Source organism: Arachis stenosperma, chromosome 3 (assembly GCF_014773155.1).
Source record: "Arachis stenosperma cultivar V10309 chromosome 3, arast.V10309.gnm1.PFL2, whole genome shotgun sequence".
Lineage (NCBI taxonomy): Eukaryota > Viridiplantae > Streptophyta > Magnoliopsida > Fabales > Fabaceae > Arachis > Arachis stenosperma.
In genome coordinates this window covers 132,995,747-133,006,136 of record NC_080379.1, presented here as the reverse complement: position 1 = coordinate 133,006,136, position 10,390 = coordinate 132,995,747, and the positions used below count along the sequence as shown (strand labels likewise).

Sequence of the window (10,390 nt, the reverse complement as noted above, 5' to 3'; positions counted from 1 at the left end):
ATTAAGTACCAAGAGGGCTTGAGGGACAACATCATGACAGCTGTAGCTTCGTTTGGAGATTTGGATCTTTTTCGAGCTTGTAATTAAGGAAAGAGTTGCGGATGAGTGTGCAAAGAAATTGGCATCATTAAGAGATACTCGCAGAGGAAATAACAATCAGGGGTGTGGAAAATACTTTCAACCAAGAGCTCAAAAGTTCAAGAGAGGAGGGCATGTACCTCAAGGTCAAAGGGGCTTTAAGGGGAATAACTACGATCAGTACCAGCATGCCAAAGGGAGAGGTAATCAGAGTAAGGCTTCTCCAGACTCAATTTGTATCCGTTGCAGGCGTTTACACCCTTATGATTCGTGCAAGCTGGGTATAAGTGGATGCTTTACATGTGGATTGCCTGAACACATGGCGAAGGATTGCCCTCATAGGAGGACTCCGAATGTGGGCCAAAACCAGCAAGGTCGAATGTTTGCTGTGAACTCCCAGGATGCTGCAAAGTCAGATCTGTTGATGAGAGGTAACTGTTTATTTGGTGAGGAAATATTGGTTGCATTATATGATACTGGAGCTTTGCATTCGTTTATTATATTAGATAAAGTTGAGGAACTAGGATTGAAAGTATCAGAATTAGCATTTGATTTGCATGTGCATACCCTGTATCAGACGGTTGTGACTAGGTCAGGTTGTAGGCAAATAGCTTTAAAGATTGAGGATAGAGACTTTGTTCATGATTTGATTTGTTTGCTAATGGTTGGGTTGGAGATGATTTTGGGGTTTGATTGGTTGTCAAAGAATTGGGTTTTGTTGGAATGCTTTAAACGATCAATTCGGTTTTTGCCAGAAAGAGAATGTGAAGTAGTGGTAGCTGAGGGTTCTTACTTGAACTCTGTGTCGGTGAACTATAGTGGAGAAGAGTGTCAGGGTTATTATATTGTTGGCTGCGAATGCGTTAAGTGATGAACAGAGATTAGATCAAATTTCGGTAGTTAGGAAATTTCCAAAAGTGTTCCCGGAAGATATTCCCAATTTCTCTCCTTAAAGGGTGATTAAATTTACGATTGACTTGGTATTGGGAGCCAGACCGGTGTCAATTGCACTGTACCAAATGGCTCCGATAGGCTGGCAGAACTTAAGACTCAGTTGGAAGAGCTTCTGAACAAGAGGTTCATTCGACCAAGTGTATCTCCGTGGGAAGCGCCAGTTTTACTGGTAAAGAAGAAGGATGGAGGAATGCGACTCTGCATAGATTACTGACATTTGAACAAAGTGACTGTGAAGAACAAGTATCCGTTGCCTAGGATAGATGACCTCATGGATCAGTTGCAAGGAGCTAAAGTATTTTCAAAAATTGATTTAAGATCTGGTTATCATCAGATTAGGGTGAAGGAGGATGACATTTTGAAAACTACGTTTAAGATGCACTATGGACACTACGAGTTTGCGGTGATGTCCTTTGGGTTGACGAATACATCTGCTGTGTTCATGGATTACATGAACAAAGTATTTCGTCCCTTTTTGGACAAATTCGTGGTAGTATTCATAGATGACATTTTGGTTTATTTTAAGACGGAGAAGGAGCACGAAGAGCATATGAGGATTGTGTTACAAGTTCTGAAGGAGCGAAAATTCTATGCTAAGTTGTCCAAATGTGAATTCTGGAAGGAAGAAGAGAAGTTCTTAGGTCACATGGTGAATAAATGAGGGATAGCAGTGGATCCTTCGAAGGTTGAGGCGGTGATGGAATGGAAAAGACTGATGACAGTGACTGAGGTCAGAAGCTTCTTGGGGTTAGCTAAATATTACAGGAGGTTCATTCACGGGTTCTCACAAATTGCACTACCAATGACTAAGTTAATAAGGAAAGAGCCACCGTTTGTATGGACGGCGGAGTGTGAGGAGAGCTTTCAAGCATTAAAGGATAAATTAACTTCAGTGCCTGTTTTGATTCTGCCAGAATTGCACGAGCCGTCTGAAGTGTACTGTGATGCTTCGTTGAAGGGTTTGGGTTGCGTGTTGATGCAATACTGGAATGTGGTGGCTTACGCAATGCGTCAGTTGAGACCACATGAGGTGAATTACCCAAGTCATGGCTTGGAATTGGCGGTAATTGTGTTTGCATTGAAGATTTTAAGGCACTACTTGTACAGAGTAAGATTTAGAGTCTTTTCTGATCACAAGAGTCTTAAGTACATCTTTGATCAGAAAGAGCTCAATATGCGTAAGAGAAGGTGGATGGAGCTTCTAAAAGATTATGATTTTGAACTGAGTTATCACCCTGGAAAGGCAAATATTGTGACGGATGCATTGAGTCAGAATTCTTTGACGATCGCTTGGATGAGGATCAAAGAGGAGGAATTAGTAGATAAGTTTGCAGAACTCAAGTTGGATATTAGTGAAGTTGCCAGAATAGCTTGTTTGAACCAATTGCACATTTTAAGTACCTTTAAGTCAGGAATTCAAAGGGCTCAGTAAGACAAACAAGAACTTCAGTGATTATTTCAACCGATTGGCAAGAAGAGGCATGGAGAGTTTACTAAAGATGATGAAGGGTTGTAGATATATGAGGGGAGAATTTGTGTGCCAAATGTTAGAAGTTTGAGACAAGAGTTATTGTCAGAAGCTCATAACAGCGGGTTTTCTATTCATCTAGGAAGTACGAAGATGTACTATGATCCAACAAAGATGTTCTGGTGGCTTGGGATAAAGAATGATGTAGCTACAATTGTATCTAAGTATCTGACGTGTCAGAAGGTGAAAATAGAACACCAGAGACCGTCGGGAATGTTACAGCCACTTGAGATTCCTCAGTGGAAGTGGGAAGGAATCGCAATGGATTTTGTGACCGGATTACCGAGGACTAGGTCAGAATTTGATGCGGTTTGGGTGATCGTGGATCGCTTAACCAAATTTTCTGCCTATCCGAGTGAACTACTCTTTGGAGGAATTTGCAAGGTTGAGCATTAAAGAGGTTGTAAGGTTGGACGGTGTGCCTAAAACGATAGTTTCGGACTGTGATCCTTGATTCACATCAAGGTTTTGGGGAGCTTTTTAAAGGGCTTTTGGTACGAGATAATGTCTCAGCACGGTTTATCATCCACAAACAGATGGACAGTCGGAAAGGACTATTCAGATGTTGGAAGATATGCTAAGGGCGTGTGTCTTGGATTAATCGGGAAGTTGGGACCGTTACATGCCATTGGTGGATTTTGCATACAACAATATCTTTCATACAAGCATTAGGATGGCTCTGTATGAGGCCTTGTATGGACGGAAGTGCCAGTCTCCACTGTGTTAGTATGAAGCCAGTAAAGCAAGTGTGTTAGGGCCTGATTTGGTAGCAGAGACTACTGAGAAGATTAAAAAGATTCGAGCTAGGATTTTAACTGCATAGAGCCGATAGAAGAGCTATGCAGATCAGAGAAGAAAACCGTTGGAATTCGAAGTGGGCGAGCATGTTTTTCTGAGGATTGGAAGAGCAATTAAAACGAAGAAGTTGAATCCGAGGTATATAGAGCCGTTTGAGATTTAGAGACGATTCAGGCCGGTGGCATATCAAGTAGCCTTGCCGTTGCGTTTGTCTAACTTATATGACGTATTCCACGTGTCACAACTTCGTAAGTACACGTTTGACGTGACTCATGTGTTAGAGCGCCAATCGGTTGAGCTGAAAGAGAACTTGACTTTTCAAGTAACACTGGTGCGAATTGACGATACTAGTGTGAAAGCGTGGCGTAGAAAGGAGGTTTTGCTGGTTAAAGTGGCTTGGAGAAGAGCGGGGGTAGAAGAGCACACTTGGGAATTGGAGCCGAGATGCAGAAGGATTATCCCGAGCTATTCTCAGGTAATCACTAAATTTTGGGGAAAAAATTTCTTATTTGGTGGAGAGAATGTAAGAATTGTGACTAATTAACCACGTAATTAAATTAAATTAATTGCCCAAAATAGGATCCAAAAATTTATAATGTTAATTAGAAAATTTAAATATGATATTTGGACTCAGTAGATTTTTTTGAGTTGGAAAATGTAATTTTCCGTGAAAAATTGCTTAAAAACGTGTACCGGTAAATTAACCGGTAGTACTGGCTTAAATCTGTCCAGTACTGTGCGAGAATGATAAAAATAGTAGAAAAGCTTAAGAAAACAATTAGAATTGAAAACCGAGTGCTAACTTTAAAGGTTTTGCCCAAAATTGAGCCAAACGGACCAAAACCGCTAACAGGTTGGACCAGGCCCAAGCCCAACATATATAAGTTCATTAATGAGCCAATTCAGCTCATAACTCACACACACACTAAACCTAGCTGCTAGGAATTGAGAGAGAGGAAGGAGAAGAAACACTATTCACTCATCTCTTCAATTGACCATAACTTGAGCTACAGAGCTCCGATTCGCATGCCGTCGATGGCTACACGAAGCTCTTGATGAGCCCATTAGTTCTATCTAACCTTTGTTGGTAAGATTTCAAAGTTCACTCCCCATTCTTCTATTCTAAGAATTTCAAAATTTTAGGGTTAGTTTTTGAGAGATTGTTGCTATTGGATTTTGCTCCCAAAACTGTTGGGTAAGGTAAGCTTACTTTTATCCCTTGTGAATTTGTGTATTTAGGAACCCTAGGTATTAATTTATGATCAATTAATGTGCATAGCTTGGAAATTTTGATTGTTGATGCTTGTTGGAGTTCATTGGTGATTTGTTGGTGATTAGAGGCTTGAATTGGACTCAACTTGGTGTATTGTGCATATTGGAAATCAACCAAGGTATGGTTTCCGTTTTCTCTATGTAATATGTAATATTTCTGGACACTTAAGTTAGTGGACCTTAGGATATATTTGAATTTCATTGTTGACAGTTGTTAAATTGATAATGTGCACTGATGTTATTGCTTGTGATGGTTTGATGACTTGTGATGGGAATTGTTGATGTGGAGGTTGAATTATAGTAGTTATGAGAATTTTTGAAGTGGCATGATAAATAATGCTTATGAGTAGTGAGATTGTGTTCAAGTTGTTAATATTGGAATATTGATGTACAAATTGTGGAATTGTTGAGTTTATGAAGGAGGAATTGATTGTTATAGGTGTTGAATTGGTTGAATTGTGATGGAAAGGAAAAGTATAGATTTGATAGTGTTTTATGGTGAAATTGAATAGGCTTTGATTTGGTTTGGTGGTGAATTTTGCAAGTTTGAGAACCTAGTTAATTTTTGGTAAAAACTAGTTTTTAGTGAATTTTGACGGATCATAACTTGAGCCTTTATTTTTGAAATCAATTGGAAATTACTTTAGTTTAAAGATGATTCAAAGGGCTTTAAATTGATATAAAGTTTGAGGAAGATGGATTTTTGTAGAGAAAATTATGAACGTTTAAAGTTTAATGTCTAAAATTGAATTCTGCAACTTTAAAACTGAAGTCTGGCTTTACGATTGAATTTTGATAACTGAAGTCTGGTGAGGGTCACGTACGCGACATGGTGCACGCGACGCGACCAACCCATTTAGGTTGGGCATCTTGCATACCCGGGCATTGCATGCATATGCGAGCTATCAAAAATGCAACCCTTGCGTACACAAACTTTAACACGAGACGAGAGCAACCCATTCGGGTTAGGAAACTCGTGTATGCAAGCAGGGGGTTGCGTACGGGACTACCCCTTTTTTCAATAGCATGCGTACGCTAAACAGAGGCTTGCGTACGCGAGCCCCCTATTTTGCTGAAAAATGATTTTTCTTCGTTTTCAGGGTTCTCTAACTTTCTAAACTTTCTTCAAATGCTGTTTAAGAGTATTAACTAGTAATTAGGTTCTAATATTACTAAATATGAGTTGGTGATTTATTTTAGTAAAATTTTACATGAATTTAGAAGACAGAGACTTAGGTTTCTAGAGTACTGAGGATGGATTAGTTGAGTGAGATGGCAGAGTACTGTAATGATGATTGAAATGTTGAATTTGTGAATTTCGGATTGATGATGCTGAGACGAGTCTAGGACTCAGAGTGGATTGGGTACTGAAAATAATTTCTGAAAACCACTGATACAATGTTTTATACTGAGATTGTTGAGACGCTATGCGCCTGGCAAGGACGGTGGTTAATCCCACTTGTCGAGGACGCGGTGGTGGCGTAAGGACAGTGGTTAATCCCGCTTACGTTGAGATGTGAGGTCTGTGGCAGAGTATCCTGCTTGCATCATTTCGGATCACAGGAGTGTGCCCGGCACTATATCCATGGGGCTTCCTATAGCTATATATGTTATCAAAAGGCGACATTCCCTTGGTAATGTGTCGGGTTGGCAGTTGAACCGACGATATGATATCACACAAATAGGACAAGCATTCATCATGTGCATATTTTATATGTTTGCTTGCTTTGCCGACTTGCATTGTTTGCCTAATTGTATAACATGCTTAGTTGTTTCTTGAATTAGTTGATATACATTATTATACTTGTGTTTTACTTGCATTGCCATTACTTGTGTTTTCTGCTGGGATTGAGGAGGATCGGTAGGCGGTGCCAATGGGATCGCACGGCGGTTAGGTTGGCAAAGGCTGTGGGACAACGGTGTAAATGTTAGATTAGAAAATCCCTAAGTTAGATCCCCTTATTTCATTATGGTTTTAAAATGATGGTTTTAAATTTAGTTATGCTTTAAGTTGAATCTCATGATTGATATGAAGCTCTAGGAGTGCCTCTGGCGTCCCAGAGTCTTGTATCTTACATTACTGAGCACTATTACCATACTGAGAACCTCCGGTTCTCATACCATATTGTGTTGTTTTTCAGATGCAGGTCGTAACCCACCTCAGTGAGTTACGTGATGGTGACAGAGCGGAGGATCTCGATCCCTTTTGGAGTCATTTTGGATATTTTGAATTGTAGTCTCACTTTTGTATTATATTTTGCCTTAGAGGCTTACTCTAAGAGAGATATATCGTATACTGTGTTAACTTCCAAAACTCTGTATGTATGTATATAACTAGTCGGTTAAAACTCTGCGGGCTTTTGCTAGTTTCTTTATGACTATTTTATTCATATCTCTATATATGCTTCATTATCTTGTATCTATATCTTGTGCCTTAAGTTTGTAGCCTCGTGTGAGCGTTTCGCGCTTTTGTAATGTTGTTTTTTAGCTTATTTCTTCATCGGGCTACTAGAATTACTATTTCTTTCTATATATTATTGTGTAAGCCTTAGAATTATCGTAACCTTTAATTAACCTTTGATTTACGGTATGAGATAAGGCTTAGGGTAATTAGGGTGTTACATCATGTGTACCTAGTAACTATCATACATTGGATCTGGACGTGATGCAAGAGAAAAATCCATTTTCCAACACCAGTGAAGATGATTACAACTTAGACGGTGGTGTGGAGTTTTGTGTTGGCCACAGATTCAAAAGCCGAGATGCAGTATTATAAAGCGTGAAGAATTACAGCATTCGTAGAAGTGTTGAGTACTGAGTTATGGAGTCGGATTGATTAAAGTACCATGTGTATTGTTGAAAATTTAAAGCAGGATGCCCTTGACATCTCCGTGTTGCTCTCCAATAGAATCTCGTATATTAGTAAGTTCAAGTTTAACTGTGTTCTATATTCTTAGTTATCATTGTTATGCTTATTGTACATCTCAAAATCTTAGTAGCTTATAATCAGAGTAACGCTACGGAAGCGCTGTGAATTTGGTGGCTTTAGAATTGTAGTGACGTGACAAAGGAGTATTGGTATATGAGAATGAATTGAGGATTGATATAGGATCAAGAAAATGGAGAGTGTGTGTATATGAGTTTAGGTCAGAATGATTTGACTCAGACTAAGAGATAGGGTAATTGTCTAGTGTTTGAAATGGTTGAGAAGGACTTGAGATTTAAATTGAATTAGATGGCACTTATACAAGATAAGGAAATTTGCAGTCGTCAAAAAAGAACTAGACTAAGTTAAGAGTGTAACAAACGGGTATAGTTTAGGCTTGAATTTAATTAAGTTTATGATCTTGTACCTGAGGCTAGAGAATGCGAATTAGTGTTTGAATTAATATTGGAAGAATGACAAAATGAATGGTAAGAGGTCCTTAAAATTGAGGGGGCGTATATGAAGATTTAAGAGTGAATTTTCAAAGGAAAAAAATTTTCTGTTAGGGGATAGGATGTAAAACCCGCAAAATTAGTAAATAATTAGCCAATAAATTAATTATTAATCCAAGAAATTAGACAATGAAATTTTATAGTTTAACGAGGTAAAATTAATTAAAACAAGAATTTTAACATTAATTTTAAAGAATTTGGCCAAAAATTGGGCCGAATGGACCAAACCGGGTGAACCGGGCCCGTATGGACCCAAGGCCAACCCACTTCACCAACACTTAAAAGAACTCAACCTTCCTTCTTGTGTTACATGGAAGCACACTGAACTTGTGAGGAAACACAAAGGGTGAGAGAGCAAACCCTTGCCGAAAATTCAAATCAACACAACTTCCAATCCAGAGCTCCGATCGCCGCATCGTTTACATCCACGTGTTCATCACGATGAGCTCTACAAGACCCATACAACAATTTTATAGGTAAGCCTTATTCTCATTCCCAGCTTCTCATCCTTCAATTCAAAAATTCATGAGTACATGTGTTGAGATTTGGTTAAATCTTAATGTTTAGAATCATATTGACCTTGAGAATATGTTGGGTCTTGCTTCGATCTTCCTTTGATAAGGTAAGGAACATTTAATCCTTTTCAAATTATCTAATTAGTAAACCTGATGGTAATTTTAGTGTTATTTTGTGAAATTAGTTTGGATTGTGTGTTTTGAAAATAAATTGGTGGAGTTGGAGATTTGATATTAGATTTTGGGGAGCCGGAGGCCCGTTTAGTGTGACTTTGGAAGCTTGGGTTCTGTGGAACAGTGACAAATGGTGACATTCTGGGTTTTACGATAAATTGGCCAAGGTATGGTTTTGGTTTCTCGTATATAGTATGTACGGTATTGTGAAAACTTAGTATAGATGACTATAGGATAAGTTGAATATGTGTTTGGAGCATGTTTAATGATTTTAGTTGTCAATATATGTTAAAACGATGAGGTATGATCAGATTAATGATTCATTAATGTGAATGTGGTTGGTGTTGGTAAATGGATTGATAAATGATGATTTTGATGCTAATGGATGAGGATTTGGAAATGTGAACATATGAATGTTAATAGATTTATACTTGTGTTTGTATATTTGAGAATTCATGGAATGAAGTGGTTCAAATTGAGACATGGTTGGTTGTGATCAGATATGGAGTTGTGTTGGGTGTATTTGGAGTCATTTTTAAATGTAGAACTTTGGTTTTGATAAAGGAAGTTGGTGAAATAGTAGTTTAGAAGTCTTTGGTGAAAACTTAGTTTTTAACTAAATTTTGGCGAGCCATAACTTGGGTTCCGAACCCCCAAATTGTTTCAAACTTGTTTCTTATGAAAATTGGGTCGGTGAAGTTTATGCTCTTCGAAGAATGGATGAAAAATATTTTAAAACGAGAAAGTTATGCGTGTCAGAAATTTAGAGTGCAAAGCTGAGAATTCTACAACATTCAACACTTTTTCCAATCTACAGAACTTGCGTACATGACCAACGCAGGCGTTGCGACCAACCTTTCTGAGTTTGTGTCTTGCGTACGCGAGCAAGGCGCTTGCATACGTGAGCAGGGAAAAACTCGCCTACGCGTACGTGTGGTCCATGCGTACGCATGACTCTTGAAATCAGCAAAGTGAGTTTTGTGTTTTAAAATATAATTTTAAACCTCTAAACCTCAAATTTTACTCTTTCAGACCTTAGGATTAGTTTTAAGTGTAGTGACGAGATTAAGTTATGAAAGGAGAGGTTACTTGAAAGTGAAGAAAGGTTTGGAAGGATAAAATTGGGGTTAGAAAAGTATAGAATTGGTGATGATATATGAATGATGAATTGAGAATGGTAAGGTTTGACTTGTGATGTGGCTAAGTTGAAGGGTGAATGTTGAGATTAACGATGACTGAATATGGTCAAAATGGTCGAGATGGCAAGGTCTAGCTGCGAACCCGCTTGTGTGTTAACTTGAAAATGTGTTCGGAGGACAAGTTGAGGACGGAGGATTTCCTCTCTTGTCGTGATGGGAATGTTGGGAAGGTGGAAGGTACTCTCCTTTATATTGTTTTTCCCACATTATTATCTGGTTGTAAGGTGGAAAGACACATTCCTTCGATGTGAAAAGGCAGTCTCCTTTGTGAAACCTGTAGGAGAAGGTAGAAAGACACTCTTCTTCGTTAAGATTCTTCTTGGGGATGCGCAACCTAGAGACAAATGTCTGGATTAGCTACCAGATGTGTCGGGTTCTGGAAATTTAACCGACACGTGAGCTCACGACCAGTAGGATAGGCATGCATCATGTTG

The 10,390-nt window shown here is 38.7% G+C and overlaps 1 protein-coding gene across 1 annotated transcript; it reads left to right on the top strand.

The window, feature by feature from the left end:
• The first annotated feature begins 397 nt into the window (after positions 1–397).
• On the top strand, positions 398–1,693 carry LOC130966710 (uncharacterized). The gene is made up of 3 exons (XM_057891528.1): positions 398–940; positions 1,073–1,171; positions 1,271–1,693. The coding sequence occupies exons 1-3, from the start codon at positions 398–400 to the stop codon at positions 1,691–1,693; spliced, it is 1,065 nt and encodes a 354-aa protein (XP_057747511.1).
• The last annotated feature ends 8,697 nt before the right edge of the window (positions 1,694–10,390 follow it).

What these genes read in the sequence shown, in the direction of transcription:
- LOC130966710 (XM_057891528.1), top strand. Translation starts at nt 398, where the DNA reads ATGGCGAAGGATTGCCCTCATAGGAGGACTCCGAATGTGGGCCAAAAC. An exon ending in ATATTGTTGGCTGCGAATGC is followed by an intron (nt 941 to 1,072) that starts GTTAAGTGATGA and finishes ATTGGGAGCCAG; the next exon opens with ACCGGTGTCAATTGCACTGT. An exon ending in AGAGGTTCATTCGACCAAGT is followed by an intron (nt 1,172 to 1,270) that starts GTATCTCCGTGG and finishes GTGACTGTGAAG; the next exon opens with AACAAGTATCCGTTGCCTAG.